Here is a 15,816-nt window from a genome sequence, read left to right as displayed (position 1 = left end):
GTGCAAGACAGAATTGTTTTATGTGCAAGCTTTTCATTGGCATGTGGAAGAAAACGTAGTGTATGTGCAAGCTTTTCATGTGCATGTGCAAGAAAAAGTGGTGTGTGCGCAAGCATTTCATGTACATATGCAAGAAAAAGTAGTACATGTGTAAGCATTTAGTGCATATATGCAACCTATTCTTGATATATGGCCTATAGGGGGCGCCCTATATCGCCACCTAGGGGGACTACTACTACAATCAGCTTAATAAAAACCAATATCTATACAACCCCAAAACAGAAAAAGTTGGGACATTGTGTAAAATGCAAATAAAAACAGAATGTAATAATATACAAGTCTCGTAAACCAATATGTATCAGCAAAAAGGACAGACAATATACTGAAAATGAACATTTGGACTATTTCATGGAAAATATATGTTAATTTTGAATTTGATGCCAGCAACATGTTTCAAAAAAAGTAGGGACAGGAGAATGTTTACCACTGTGCTGCTTCACCTCTTCACCTCACCTCAACAAAATTGTTTAGGAACTGAGGAGACCAATTGCTAGAGTTTTGAGAGTGCAATGTTGTCCCATTACTCCCCGATATAGGATTTCAGTTGCTCAACAGTATGGGGTATCATACTGTAAGTCATGTTTTTCATTCCATCATGCACCTAATTTGACAAACCTGGACTGCAGATAGGCCATTTTAGCACCTGGACTTATAATCTATGGAGAAATACTGTTTAAATATGTGCAGAATTCATTTTGCCATTGCCATTGTTTACCTGAAATATTCAAGGTCTTCCCTGGAAAAGACATTGCCTGGATGGCAATATATGTTGCTCAAAACCTGTCATTCAGAATTGACTGTGCTTTGCCAAATGTGCAAGATGCTGTAGGCACTAATGCTCCTCCACACCATCACAGATGTTGGGTTTTGAACTGAGCACTAAAACAAGTTGGATAGGTTGGATACTTGGATAGGCCCTTTCCTCTTTAGCTCTGATGAGTCCATGATTTCAAAAAAGAATAACACATTTTGATTGGTCTAACCACAGGAACCTTTTCCATGTTACCTGATAGCAATAATTTTACGGTTAAAATTAATAATAATTTAATTTCTAGACTAGTTTCAGTTAGCCATGTGGCCCTTCTTGGTTTTAAAATAAAGACACCCTCCCCTCCCTCAATGAAATGCTAATGTACTGGTTCTAAGGGCTATCAGATCCACAAGACAAAGGATGTTACCTTGATATACTGTATCCATGTGTCATGAAATGTAAATATATTCATGTTTGGTACCATTGTAATAGTCTCAGTACAAGGATTGTAATGATTTAATTGTGAGAATGTTTGGAACATTCTTAGTGATATTTCTGATATATAAGATATCTCTCCTCATGTTCTTCAGATAGGTGTGAAGTAGGTGTGAGTAGGTGTGTCTGATGCCAAGTGGAGAACCAACCATGTGGGCTTGTTTTGGCGCCAAATTCTTCCTTTGTTTAACCAAAGTCCTTTTAGGCAAGTCCCTCCACTCGGCGGCCATATACCAACGTTTTATGGGCACTCATCGGGCACAGTCTTTGGGTCGAACTGCGCCTGCGCAAGGCTTCACGACACCAATCTTGCTCCAGTGGCGAGATCACAACACATGATTGGCACGATGTCTTCACAACACACCATATGATTGGCTCAATGTATTCACATGTCAACGTTTTGCCGAGGAAGGGGTGGGATATGTGTAGACAACGGCCATATTGGCGTGACAAACTAGCCCCATGCATTTCTATAGAGTATTTTTTGAGTGCTGTGTCTCCACATTAGAAAGTCTCTGGTTTAACCCATACAAAAGTAACTAAACTGCAATGTTTTGTCAGACTAAGATTAGAAGGATGGAGAACTGAGGAAGAGAGAGAGAGGGTGATCCAACAGAAAATGGTCTAAGGCCATGGCCCAGGCTACATAGACCATAGACCATTTTTTGTACCCTCTCTGCTTGTAACAGAATAAACCTGATTCCTGAGTTTTCCTGAAGTTTGCCAGTCTAAGATTAATATTAAGTAATTATTCACCACAATTACTTTCATACCTCAGTCATTTTAAACAAGCTTAGGCCCAGATAAGACGGTGGTATTTTCTGTATCATGTCTCAATACAATGTTGGCTGTTTGGATTGTTACAATTTTGGCTGTAGTTTTTGAATTGGGTATCAAACTGTGCACATAGACAATGGTTATCAGATGTTTTCCTGAGCCCCAACATTGACAGGTCTGGAAACAGGTCTGGTGTTGATGCAGTGCCATCTGAGGTCCAAAAGACCACGGCCATCCAATTTGTTTTTCATCTCTTTCCCTTGTTTGCAAAGATTTCTCTGGATTCTCTGAATGTTCTAATGATATTATGTCCTGTAGATGATAAACTCCCAAAATACTTCACAATTTTATCTTATGAAACATTAAAATTACATTGTTTCATCATTTGTGCACACAGGTTTACAGAGTGATGAATACCCCTACACCTTTACTTCTAAGGGACCCTTACTCTCTGGGATGTTCTTTTTCATACCCAATCGTGTTGCCAGTTACCCTAATTAGTTGTGAAATATTCCTCCTTTTGTTTTCTTTATCATTACACAACTTTTCCAGCATTTTGTTACCCCGTCCCAACTTTTTGAAACATGTTGCTGGTATCAAATTCGAAATTAACATATATTTTCCATGAAATTTTCAAATTTGTCATTTTCAACATTTGATATGTTGTCTGTGTCCTTTTTGCAACTAAATTTGAGTTTAAGAGAGTTGCAAATTATTACAGTGCATGAAAAGGCACTGTTCTGTTATCCAAAGTCGTCTTCTTCTTCTTCCCACCAAATTTCTGCGTCTAATTCAGCTTCAATTGTTTAACATAAAAAACTCTGTTCAAACCTTGTAACGTAGATCTTGAAAAGGACACTTGAGGAATGTATTTTTCGTTTTTCTAAACTTTATACTTTTTGAGATATTAACATAAATCAAGCTTATTTTTCCCCATAGACTTTGCATTGGCACTATAACATCACAATGGGCTAATCAGACTGATTTGCACCTGTATCAACTAACAGCTGCTCAACTAGGCCCCCTCACAGAGCCAATTAACGACTTAGAGCTCTCTCACCGACTGCAGCAACTTCAATGGAACCTCTTCTCTGTGTCTCTCCATTGAATTGGATAGCTCACTTTTCTCTTCCCCACTTTCTTTCACTTCTTTTTCTTCACTTCATCCATTAAAATATCTGTCTATCAACATCCATTGCCTACCTATGCACATCTATTAATATTAATTAATTCAATTTAATTAAATAATCAATTTAAAATGCTCAACTGTTCAGCCATTCCAACTGTCAGTTGTCATCAACTATGACTCCCGCCAAATGTTTTCTCTGCCTAAAACTGTTTCAAAATAAAAGTCCTCACTACAATAATTCCCTATACACGGGTTTCCCGTTTACCAACAAAAGTAGATGCGCGCGCAGCCGTGGGGCAGAAGCTTGGTGGCCGTCCACAACGTTATAAATTTAACCTAAATAGTCGGCTGCTGTAAGCTACAATCTGATTTTTTTTGTATACCCCTGTTGTCTCAATGATAATAACATCTCATTTCAGACTATATGTCAAAGTTTGCCATTATTAATATAACATCGTATTTTTTAATTTTTGGCGAAGACATGCATTCCGTTAGGGATATTGAACATATTTAACATTCTCTAACCATCGTGATTTCAAATTGGTGCAGTTTTCAGCACAAAAACTAATTTTATTCTGTTGCTTTTTTGCATTGCTCTATGCTGTTCTATGGTGCTTTCTGCCTCTTGGTTGCGCATGCATGTTTTCGTGACTTGCATAGAAATCCATGTATTAAATAATGTAACAATTTAAACTATCCAACTATTTAACTGTTCACCCATTGCAACTGTCAGTTGTCATCAACTGTGACTCCCACCAACTGTTTCCTCTTAGATAGATAGATAGATAGATAGATAGATACTTTATTGATCCCCAAGGGGAAATTCAAGGTCTCAGTAGCATACAGACATCACACACAACATGCACTTCCCACAACTTTTCAAAATAAAAGTCCTCACTACAATAATTCCCTATTAAATAATTTAACCATTTAAACTACTCAACTATTTAACTATTCAGCCATTGCAACTGTCAGTTGTCATCAACTATGATCCCGCCAACTGTTTCCTCTGCCCACAACTGTTTCCAAATAAAAGTTTGTTTTGCATTTTATGTTAATGTATTTCTGCTTTGTCATGCACTGGTAATTTCCTCGAAATTACATTTTCTATAGTTACATTCTGTTTTTATTCACATTTTATACAACGTCCCACCTTTTTCTGTCTTGGGGTTGTATTTTGCAACATATTTTCTAAGAGTAATATATATATATGTTATGACAGAAGCCTAGGGTAGCCTATAATCACGAGCTTCGCTTCGCGTCCTACCTAACAACTCCTCTGTTTATCACTGACCTATTACCTCTTAGGACTTGTTGCATAATTATTTAGGTTGATGACGTTACGATTGGTTGAATTCGCACTGTTTATCAGTTGACGATCGGTCAGTGAGTGTCTTAATCGGTCAAGAGAGCAAAAGGGGACAGCTGAAACTTAAGGAAAAGCATCCATTTTACAGCCGTCATCTCGTTTCTTCGTTTAGAAACAACAGTCTTTTGAATTTAGACATGGTGCTGTGACTTATATTCAGTGGTAAGTAGCCGCAAGTTTTTGCTCAAATCCATTTTTACAAATTTTCATATCTGTGAATTCTTAGTTGCGTTCTTTTTATGAAATGTGTGACATCTTAATATAATAGACAACAGCATTAATATGTGCCCTATGAATAGCCTTCCCTTTGTCGTCTTTAATCTTTCTGTGCAACCCTGTGGAAATTTGATCCAGGTCATATCACTTTACGACTTGATCAAAGAAGGAAACGAACGCCAGCGCAGCGTCCGACACAAACGATTTTATTATTCAATTGGCATCCAGCTACATAGGCCTTAATACATTCTGCACTACTGAAAATGATGAACGCAGTTATTCTGTGATTTGTTTTGTACCAATTAGCCGTGTCATGCATTGGTGAGCGGCTGTCTGCTTGTTTCGGTTGTTCCAACAAGGGAAATTCGGCAGGTTGACATGGCACATCACGTAAGCCCAAGTGTAAGTTCACTTAAATTCTATTTATTTCAGTAAAAATATTTCATCATAATCGTTTCCTCATGCACCAGTATTATTAAGACAAATTCAGTTACTGTACCATACAGTTTTAGCCTATTAATGAATGCATTTATCTATAATTAAACACTGATTTATTCATGAAAGAAGCATTTTAATGATAATTGCCTTACTCTTTAGGTCAGGAGGTGTATTGTGTGCCCAGTGGTGCTTCATGTTCACCCACCTCCCTTCCTAAAGACCCATCTCGGATAAACTACAGTAAAGACTAAAGATACTCTCCATCATCTCTTTGTCGTGTCATCTCACATTCATCTGAGCTGTTTATAATGATGACTTGTCTATAAACTCCCTCTACAGGAGGTGGACATGTCTGATGTTTCAAACAGCCCAGATGTCATATACCTATAAATAATAATAAAAAAACACCAAATCCCAGTTGCCACTGCAATTTTATTTCTATATTATCCAGTATAGTTGCCTGTATCCATAAATATAGAACATTTCTGTTTGGTGTTGTAGTGCTAGCGATGAGAATGGAAAATATATGTGCTTGAATATCAACAGATTATCCTGTGATATCCTACTCTGCCATGTCTTCTTCTTGGAAATGATTTACAACATTGTAGGCATCAAGCTGACACATATAATGGAGTTTACATAAGTAGTAAGCATTAAAAGAATGTTAAAAACCACAGATATATAAACCACAGCCCACAATTTACTCTGAAACATTTGGCTATGCCATGGGTTGTCCTTCAAATTAATGTCTATGTTTCACAGGCAATATATTCTCAGTGAATCTTACACACTCTTTTTTTGTAGTGCTATATGAACTTTGACGATCAACACACTGTTCCAGTGTCTACTGTATAACAGTATTCTATGACAGAATAAGAACAAAAATGATTAAGCAAAACAATATAGAGTGCAAATATGACATTGAAGACACCAAAACAATATCTGACAGAAGATTATGTGTCACCGTCAGTTGATTTTTAACCCCCTTTGTTCGTTCTTTTTAGCATGTATATAATGACTGTTAAATGCAAGCTTTGGTCCTTTCTGTTTCTACTCTGTCAACCAGGTGAGGAGCTGAGGTGCGTAGTAGGTAATGATGATATCAGCACCTGTAAACGATACAAGAGAACAAATTAATGAACATTTGTCTGAGAAAATGTCCTTTATTAGCATTTTGGGCATTGTTCCTAGCAGTGCTCTAAGTAATATGTGTAGTAGTCATTCATCTCCTATATAATTTTTGTCCAGTACCGAAGTTTCTGTTCAATAGTACCGATAATGTCCAAAAACTACGGGCCAAAAAAAAGGAAAAAAATATTCTATGGACCAGTTTTCTGGACATGGATTAAGCTTTGTCATATACTAAAAGCATTTCTCAATGGAGATCTCCATTGAATTTCTCTTTCAGTTTGTAAGAGAAACATGGGTGTTCATAGGAAAAAGGATGTTTCTTTGGTTGATGCAGAATTCAATCTTTATTCCAGTAAAAAGCCAGTATTCCAGTATGTTGCAGACTGAATCAAGAGTTTCTCAAACTCTCGCTATATACAGTGTATGGTTTCAAAGTACCTCCTTCACTCTGTTCTGTATGCCTGGAATGGTTCTCAGTGATTTACTCCACCTCCACCCCCACCCCACCCGCATGGACTTTTGTGTGTTATGTTGATAGGATCCCCATATGGGAGATTATGCTGAATTTCATGACAGGTTATATTCCATGAATGGGAAACTGGCCTTATCTTTCTGGGGGACTGCTTATCATCAACTACAGCCATCCTTGGAAGAAAGCCTGGTCTTACCCGCACGTCGGAAGGCAGTCATGGCCTCCATCACAGCAGCTTTGAGGTCAAAGGCCCCTGCCTGGGCTCCATGCCACAACATAGCAAACTCCCCAGACACATTATACACCGCCAGTGGATGATTGGGATGCTGCACAGGTGAAACGCCAAAGGGAAGTGAAATGAGTGGCATGAATGAATAAGATGTTTTCCTTCAACAATGAGTTTGGAGTCATTTCCTACACTCCAAAAAATAAAGGTGTTGAAATGCTTCTTTTCATCACTATAATATAGCATAACAATTAGGTGTTAATTAATATTACTACGCTAGGCCGAAGTACTCCCAAGTGTAGTATTTTGTAGTACTCCCAATTGTAGTTCTCCTGTTTATTCGCTTGGAAAATCGCCACGTTTCATGTTGTGTGACCTTACACATTTTTATCAACTACTCGTGCAACTGTATTTAAGTAGGGAAAACGTGGATGTTTTTGATTACTGGCATCTTCCTCCCTCTATGGCTACGTCTGAGCCCGCTAGCATAGCAACATGCTAACACATTTGCGCCGCGCACCAGAGCGTTTGAGTGCACGTACACGTACGACACGGGAGAGGTATGACTCAACTCGTGAAAGTTAAGGTAAGAACATAAATTACTACTGACATTGGGTGGAGTGTTCCTTTAAAATGCTACCCTATCAGATCTAATGTGGGACCTTGAGGACTTTGCAAATGTGCCTAACATCATCATGTTCCAAACAAGTACAGGCACTCTGCGCATCTTACCACATAGCTCACCATATCAGTTGGCTTTAAGGCTTAAAAATATGGGTCACGAAATTGAGGGTCTCAAGGCCAAACCAGTTAAGAACCACTGCTTTGAAGCACTACAAAAGGTTCTTTCTGATTAACCAATCTTTTTTTATAGTATGTATGTAGGATTCTAAAGGAATCAGAATGAAGTGATTCTTTAGTAATGGAGCGCAGTACACAGACCTTGTCCTTCACCTCCCTGACCATGTCGAGGTAGGGCATGCCAGGCTTCACCATCAGCATATCTGCCCCCTCCCTCACGTCACGCTCCTGAGAAAGAGGAAAATCATTTATTTTTATTGAAGTTCTTTAAACCTTCTTCCTCATTTAAAGAAGTATAAGAGAGCTTTGGTTAAAGATAGTAAGCTTAATACCTTGTGCACACCACAGCCCAGGCACTGACAAATGCTTGCTAATGTTTTAACTGCCATCTTTGGGCAATATTGTTGGCAATGTTGTACTGTGAAGGCTTTTTTTACAATAGACTATATTCTATTGAAATTAATTTGAATACCAAAAGTAGTAGCTCATGGGAAAAAACATACCTCAAAAAGTGCTAAATTATTACACTTTTGTTCTAAAATTATTTTGTACTGTACCACAGTTTTATGTTGTTATAATACATTGCTGTATATGCAATGCCTTAATCATCATCCATCCATCCACAATCATCATACATCTATACATATGAATTGGTAATGAATACTCACACATGCTCGCAGTGCCAGGCCTCGGGCACCAGGGGGCAGCTGATAGCACCGCCGATCTCCAAATGCTGGCTTGGACTGGGCTGCATCCCTGAGTACATAAACCCAGAACGGCGCATCTCAGACCAGGCTATTACAGGGGGCTAACGCTTTGATCTCTGACAACATCCAAAGATAAGCCCGCTTGCTGTGTGCAAACAATTACCTGAAGGGGCCATAGTAACAGGAGGCAAACTTGGCACTGTAGCTCAGTACTGAAACCTTTAAAATTGAAAAAGATTTGTGAAACTTTAGTTCAGGGTTTGAGGAGAACTCATGTAAGTTGCTTAGAGATTTTTGTGATTCCCAAAAAGGCAGATTGCAACCCTGGTTTAGACACTACTTTGTTGCTGAGGTCGTTGGATATAAGTGCTTGCTTGATGGCTGCAATGCGTCCATCCATCATATCTGAGGGGGCGATTATATGGCACCCTGTGTGAGGAGGGAGAGGCACAATCAGACACATCAACAGAGATAGACAGAGTGAGGTCATAAAGGGTCAGAAAAGGGAAGTTGTTCATCAACCACAGGCTTGAGAAAACACACACTTACTATGCACTTCCCTTTTCTCCCTCACGGTCTCACCGATCTACACTTTGACTAATACTTGTACCATCTGCATCTTCTAGTAATAGTATTGATTAATGCAGTATGAATTCGCATATCTAAGGTCTCTGCGTTGTAGGTTGCATGTTATTCCTCATTTTTGTAAGTCACTTTGGATAAAAGTGTCTGCTAAATTAATAAATGTAAACGTAGAAAAAGAGAATGAGTGACTCACCAGCTTGGGCGTAGGCCAACGCCACTTCGGCCAGGCGATTACAGCTGGCACCATTGTCCAAAGTGCCATCTTCACGCAGAATTCCTGTGGGGGAAATGAGAGACTCTCAAAGGTCGGCTACAACGAAACAAGTGGATAAAACATCATCAATGAGGGTAAACAAAAAGTAGCTGTTTAGTGAATGGCTCTATTCATACCACCTCTCACACTGCAAGTATTATTTAGTGACTTAATACGTATAGGATTACCAAGGTCTTATTGAGGTTGCAGGGGAAAAAACAGAGACAAAAGTGTTCATAAACGGGCAATGGAGAATGGAGCTACTAACCACAATGGCCGTGTGAGGTGTAAGGGCAGAGGCACACATCACAGGCTAACACCAGGTTTGGGAAGGTGGCCCTCAGTTTCTTCACAGCTAAAACTGCTGGGGTGTCATCAGTGTCTGCACCCGAACCCCGATCATCCTGAGGGAAACATGTCAGTTACCATGGGGCCAAGCTCAGGAGTACAATCTACTTTGTAAGCAAGTTGTGCTTTGTGCATGCATGCGATAAGTACCACACCTTGTCCACTTTTACAGGCACACCAAAAATGAGCACGCACTTCAAGCCTTTCTCCACAAGAGGGCGAAGCATTCCTTCTAGTTTGTTCACACCGTATCTGAGCAGATGAGATAAGGACATCGTGTACTTATATGCATTTAAATCCTTTAGTCACTCCATGTATGAAACACTAATGTATATATATTTTTAATATGAAGTTATGGATTTGTAATGACTATGTAAATATGTTAGTACTCAATAAATTCATGTAATAAAACTATTTCATTCATGTCAGCATGACACAATATTGTGGGCAGTTGGAAAAGACAAAAAATTAACGGCTTTTCTTCTTATCAGGGTTTGGAGGCTAACATTGGGGCCACCCTGCCTTGCCTTATTTATCAATGAACTCCAGCCAGTGACAGGGCATCCCTGGACTCTGTGTTTTCTCCCTACACTGTGTTTCTATAACTGTAATTATTACTGTTTTGAGAACAGTTTTGATGATAGTTTTGGCACTTAACCCCAACTGGACTTGATTGTGAGATAAACAGGTTGATGTGCTTTGTATGACGACTTTCTTTGGACACAAAAGCTTTCGGAAACTCACCTGGCCTGTCCAGGAAGACTGCCGATGGGCTCTACTGCATCAGGACTGTCACTGTGACGAATAAAGACACATCACTAACATGACCCCAGAACTCAGCTGACATAATCTAACTAACATAAAGAAAACTGACAAGTAACCTCTTGTTTATTCTGAAATTATTCTACAGGCATTGTTAAACAAAGAAACATTACGTGACGAAGATGGGATAGATGAGGTTGTCAGGTTTAAGGTCCGAGGCACACGTCTGCCAGTATCTGAGCGTAGGGTGGAAGTATCCACTATGGAGGAGAGATTCTGCTGACTGCATCATTGTTCTGGAATGAGAAAAGAGTGGGCTGCTTAGAAAAACTCTGTTGACATTTCCTTAACAGAGCAGGGATTTATTGTTAACTTCCTCATTCTTGCTCATCTATATGTGGGAAGTCTAAGAGTGGTAAAGGAGTAGGTGGTCTACATTTGTGATTTTTTTTATTTAAACATATTTAGCATTAGGAACAACTTGAGAAGGTAATATATGTCCATTCTTACTTCTTACTTCTACACATGATCAAAGACGTTCAAGGGAAAATGAGCAAGTTGCTTTGACAAGACTCACAATGCAAAAAATTCCTCTACTCAAATACAAGCAAGCATGCGTAAAGATCACAATGGAAGCTTCCAGCTGTCACTTCGTCATGCGCATCCGTACACTGACGAATGAGAGAAATTCATTTTCAAAGCGTCTAGGCCATAGGTTCTCAAAGTGCGGCCCGGGGGCCAATGGCGGCCCGCGGAAACATTTTTAGCGGCCCGCGATAACATCTGTAAAACTGTACAACTGTACTGTGTGCTTTGAAAAGTATGAATCTCCATTTAGTGGCCGTCAGGTTTTCCTGTGGTGCTTTGGTAGCTGGAATTGGCCTTGAATAAGGCCTATGCTGACAAGGCACACTGAGACTGTTCTAAATAAGTTTGTACTTGAAATGGACTGCAACCAGAACAGTTATATCTCAAAGAAATAGAGGGTAGAGAACCCCAGGGATTGTGTGTGCATTGCAATTTTTCTTACGATTTTCACAAGTTTTGCCAGGTTTATCCTCAGTTATGAATTAAAATGTGTTTAATGCAATAAATATAAACTATAGAGATGCAACCTGGTCATTAAAATGATTACAAATGGGATTTTTTCCAGTTTTTCCCCTCAGTTAATGTTGGGTTCCTGAATTGGCCCTCACCAATCAAAACTTTGAGAACCCCTGGTCTAGGCATTCCAACATACGCATTTTAAAAATTCAAATATTTACAAATTGTACAAAGTGACATAAACTAATAATAAACTAAAAATAAAACTAGACACAGCAAAAGTGGGCAACTATTATACTCGTTAACACAGCTTCTAAATCTCGCGCAAAAGCGTAATGTTACGTTACGCCGTTCATCCAAGTCTTCCACAACACTCTGCTAGAGTGAATACACTAGCTGGCATTACGTGATGTTATACGTGCGTTACTTTGTGTCAGGTTGATCATGCATGTAACAGTGACAGTTTTATAAAGTTACAATATAGTCTCGCTGTCTGGTGGCTAGGCTGCTAACAACGTCAGTGAAATTATCTGTTGCAGAATTTGATCTTGGCTAACAGTGTTGGCTAATCACAGGTAACTTTCAGGTTGTTTCACTGTCTTGCTTGCTAAATCATGATTGACTCCAAACTATTTCATAGTTAAACGTGCATTGTTAAAAATACATAGATCATTTGAAATGTGAGTGCGTCGTAAATGTACAAAGAAAATCTTACTCACAACACAAGTGGTCCTGTCACTCCTACCCTTGATATCAAGTGTTTCGAATGAAGAACATGCTTCTTCTTCTCGGCCACCGTAGGACGAAATTCACGTTTGCTGACAGTCTCGCGGTAATACAATGTGGAGACGACAGACGGAAGGTAAATAAGTGGCTACTATCTACTCTTTGGAATATGTTGTTTAGATTTTCTATATATCATAGTGTCTTTGTCATAGTTTGTGCAGTTGTAGAGTACCATAATGTCTTTTTTCACTGTGGTAATTAATGAGAAATGTTTACTCACATTTTGAAAGAGATAGCTTGCTAGGATAGCTAGCTAGCTAGCTGTTTAGCCCTTTGACGTTAGCTATCGATACTGCATCACTTAAACGCACCACCACCAGCATGACACATAATAGGTATGTAGGAGCTAACTTAACACTTTATTGACGTATGTGAATAATTTTCATTTGTTGAGTTAACTTAGTGTCTGTCTAAAAGGGGTAGCTAGACGCAGAAGGAGATCTTGATGCTTAACGTTTGCTAACATAAGTTAACGTTACTCCTGTCAGAATAACCTTCGCAGTACTGAAATCCATGGCTGTCTGACTCGCCGAATCATCCTAATCATATCAAAGGGTGTATTCATGTTTTCATTACATGTAGTTAAATACAAGAAATATAAATATAAAAAGATAGTAATACTAATGAAATATCCACGTAGATCCTGAAACACAACAGATAGCTGGAATCGACAGTAGTCTAACGTTAAACGTTTTGTGCTTTGAGTGTATTCTCAATGTGTTATTACTTTGTCATAACGCTACTTTATTTGTATTCAGGTGGCGCAGGACAAGGGGCGGAAGATCAGCCTCTCTGATCATGATTCGGATTGTGGGAGTTACCAGCACTACGCCTATTGAGTGATGCTCAAAGATTTCAAGCTCCCAATGCTCACTAACCCGCACCCATCTCAATCCGCAAACTGAGTCCTCTGACCACTTAAGTCCAGTGGCAGCACTGGCCCAGAATTACTACCTAAACGTTCCTTGGTCACGGTAGTCATGCTGTTCTCACTGCGGGAGCTGGTCCAGTGGTTGGGCTTCGCCACCTTTGAGCTGTTCCTGCACCTGGGTGCCTTTCTAGTCTTCAGTGTGCTGGTGGCGCTGCGCGTCGACAAGTTCACCCCGAGCGTGAGCTGGTGGTTGGTCTTCGTGCCCCTCTTTGCCGCCGATGGCCTCAGCACCTACTTCACCACCATCGTGTCCATCCGCCTGTACCAGGAGGGCGACCGGCGTCTGGCAGTGCTCCGTCTCCTGTGGGTCCTCACCGTGCTCAGTCTCAAGCTGGTGTGCGAGGTGCTCCTGTGCCAGAAGCTCGCAGAGCAGGAGCAGGCGCGGGAGCTCTGGTTCGGCCTCATCGTCTCGCCCATCTTCATCCTGCTGCAGCTGCTCATGATCCGCGCCTGCCGCGTCAACTGACCCTCGAGGGCATTACCAGCCGTCTGAGGGCTATTTACCGCCAGCCCAATTAGTCAACAACCCAGTAAGGACTCAGCTGGCTTTGTCCACCTCTCCGCCCAAACACTACATGATGAGGTACTGATGAGTAAATGGAATGGATGTAATGGACTTCAGGGTCATGCAGTACAGGCTCACAGGCTTTTTGTCCTCTCCTACCCATATTGTCAACTCTACAGACAGACAGCCAGTCCTGAGCAAATGGGATAAACTGGCCACCGAGAGAGCTTAACCTCATGCTGAACACACACAGTCCATTCAGCCACTTCGGTTTTCATGGTCAGAGCATAGTTGACTGTTTGGGGTGCAAAAGGCCCACGGGTGTGAATGCCATAAGAGGTTGAGAAGAATGGGACAGATGTATGCATGTATACTTGTTTGTCGTGTCACTCATATGAGCTGGATAATGTATTTTTAATGTACAATTTGGTTGCTCTATATTTGTTTTTGTCCTTATACTTCCAAGTGAGATTCTAAAGTCTTTTCATTGGACTTTTCTTTATGATTATTTAATTGTGCTCTTCTCATGAAGTGCTTTCCTAAATGTTTGTATAAATTGTAAATAAAGTGACATTAATGCCTTTGGTTATTTAGTGTTTGTGCTATTTGTACAATTTCTTCATTTGCTTTATTGTTTGTGCTCATCTGGATTGTACATGCATCACTGAGTATCGACGACGGACCGATTATTTAAGTATTAAATGAGTTGTCCTGTTAATTAAATTCTGTGTGGCTGTTGATTTCTACTGGTCCACGTGATGGCGCTATAGGGTCGATGAATACAGACCTCTGGGTGTTTCAAGGCTGTTGGTGGTTCAAGGACAAGACTAGTCTGATTTTATTTGCGTGTGAATATTCATTGATTTCATCCGCATGCATTGTGTTTTGAAATTAAATTAAAGTAAGCTATTTCACTGACGTTTTATGAATTGTAGTAAGACCATTTGTTAAGTCATAGGCTAATGTTCTGTTTGTTAATGACATCTGTTCTCTCCATACCACCACATCGGTTGTAGTCGAGTTAGTAAAGCAACATGACGCAAAGAAAAGGTGATGAACTGCCTGACTGGTACTTTTATATGTTTTGAACTTTGGACAGAACTCACAAATGTGCAGACTGTGACTGCCTTGCCCATCTTGTGTCTTATCCATAAATTGAGTTGTCTCATATCTCCCGTTCACGTTTCCCATCATCATGGAAAAATGCGTGGCTAATTAAGGGCCATGCAAACAATCGGAATGGGCAAGGACAGCAATCTCTTTAGGCCCTAAAGTTTAACCTAGTTGCCTATCTCTGTCTTTGTACATGAAGTAGGTAGCTACTGATATCTTGTTCTAGGCTATTTGATAACATGCCTACAACTCCTATTCTCCCAAGAAACATTATCGTAGGCTATAATGCACATCCATCAGATACATTTCAAGAAACATCCGACTTCCGAGTTGTTTGGAACGCAGCAGTCTGTTTCCTCGACTACCTCTAGCACAGTGTTAATGTAGTTCATTTGAATTCAGTGCTCGTAAGAACAGCGTCGTCATAAATCTTTCATAAAGACCCAGCTGTAAAAGCTGTTCCTGTAGGCAGGAAATGCAATATGTATTTATACAGTAGTAGGCTAATCTCATTAGGAATTATCATGCCTAATCACGTTAGGTTGTGTCTTTGTTACAAATAAACAATTAAGGTATGTAAACAGTCCTAAAGTGCTATATTATTTCATTCACTGGCTATTTTAGAAGTCATGAAGACTTATTGGCACTTGAAAGAACATGGCCTAATTTTGATAGAATATAGTTCCCTTACCTGTCGTCTTCAAATTAATGTGAATTAATACATTAATTGTGAATGTTTTGTTTTCACATAACTGCAGAACACGTTTTGTAATTAGGAAACTGATTTAATGCAATGTAAAAATGTATTGTTACATTTTAGTTTTCTAATATGGAAACGCAGAAAGCCTGTAGGCTAACGTAGTCAAGCTAATATTATAAGAAATGTATCAGCACTGCAAGAGTTAATTGATATAAAG

At 39.6% G+C, this 15,816-nt stretch overlaps 2 protein-coding genes and 1 long non-coding RNA gene across 5 annotated transcripts; 2 read left to right on the top strand and 1 right to left on the bottom strand.

Annotated features, from left to right (window-relative positions):
• The first annotated feature begins 4,488 nt into the window (after positions 1–4,488).
• On the top strand, positions 4,489–5,652 carry LOC121680395. The gene is made up of 3 exons (XR_006021676.1): positions 4,489–4,743; positions 5,104–5,199; positions 5,395–5,652. It is a non-coding gene; the product is annotated as an uncharacterized LOC121680395 (long non-coding RNA).
• alad (aminolevulinate dehydratase) lies at positions 5,648–12,364 on the bottom strand. 2 transcript variants are annotated; one of them, XM_042059740.1, is made up of 13 exons: positions 12,284–12,336; positions 11,098–11,191; positions 10,694–10,816; positions 10,503–10,553; positions 9,914–10,010; positions 9,679–9,814; positions 9,351–9,434; positions 8,913–9,001; positions 8,736–8,791; positions 8,534–8,621; positions 8,007–8,093; positions 7,035–7,164; positions 5,648–6,344 (listed from the first exon to the last, which is right to left on the bottom strand). In XM_042059740.1, the coding sequence occupies exons 3-13, from the start codon at positions 10,810–10,812 to the stop codon at positions 6,286–6,288; spliced, it is 996 nt and encodes a 331-aa protein (XP_041915674.1). In that variant the 5' UTR covers positions 10,813–10,816; positions 11,098–11,191; positions 12,284–12,336; the 3' UTR covers positions 5,648–6,285. The 2 variants fall into 2 exon arrangements, with proteins under 2 accessions (XP_041915674.1, XP_041915673.1); XM_042059739.1 differs by lacking the exon at positions 11,098–11,191 and having other exon boundaries at positions 12,284–12,364.
• On the top strand, positions 12,351–14,711 carry tmem203 (transmembrane protein 203). 2 transcript variants are annotated; one of them, XM_042059762.1, is made up of 2 exons: positions 12,351–12,426; positions 13,109–14,711. In XM_042059762.1, the coding sequence occupies exon 2, from the start codon at positions 13,331–13,333 to the stop codon at positions 13,745–13,747; it is 417 nt and encodes a 138-aa protein (XP_041915696.1). In that variant the 5' UTR covers positions 12,351–12,426; positions 13,109–13,330; the 3' UTR covers positions 13,748–14,711. The 2 variants fall into 2 exon arrangements, with proteins under 2 accessions (XP_041915696.1, XP_041915697.1); XM_042059763.1 differs by lacking the exon at positions 12,351–12,426 and adding an exon at positions 12,467–12,685.
• Positions 14,712–15,816: the final 1,105 nt, after the last annotated feature.

The sequence above is a fragment of the Alosa sapidissima genome, chromosome 13, assembly GCF_018492685.1.
Source record: "Alosa sapidissima isolate fAloSap1 chromosome 13, fAloSap1.pri, whole genome shotgun sequence".
In the NCBI taxonomy this organism is placed as follows: Eukaryota; Metazoa; Chordata; class Actinopteri; order Clupeiformes; family Clupeidae; genus Alosa; species Alosa sapidissima.
This window is presented reverse-complemented; position numbering and strand designations above follow the sequence as displayed.

Bases quoted from the DNA above. Each gene is read 5' to 3' on its own strand.
- alad (XM_042059739.1), bottom strand. From the start codon at position 10,812: ATGATGCAGTCAGCAGAATCTCTCCTCCATAGTGGATACTTCCACCCT. The intron at 7,165-8,006 runs GTCTGTGTACTG...TCACCTGTGCAG, and splicing joins TCAGGGAGGTGAAGGACAAG to CATCCCAATCATCCACTGGC. The intron at 6,345-7,034 runs GTAAGACCAGGC...TATCGTTTACAG, and splicing joins GACTGCCTTCCGACGTGCGG to GTGCTGATATCATCATTACC.
- tmem203 (XM_042059762.1), top strand. From the start codon at position 13,331: ATGCTGTTCTCACTGCGGGAGCTGGTCCAGTGGTTGGGCTTCGCCACC.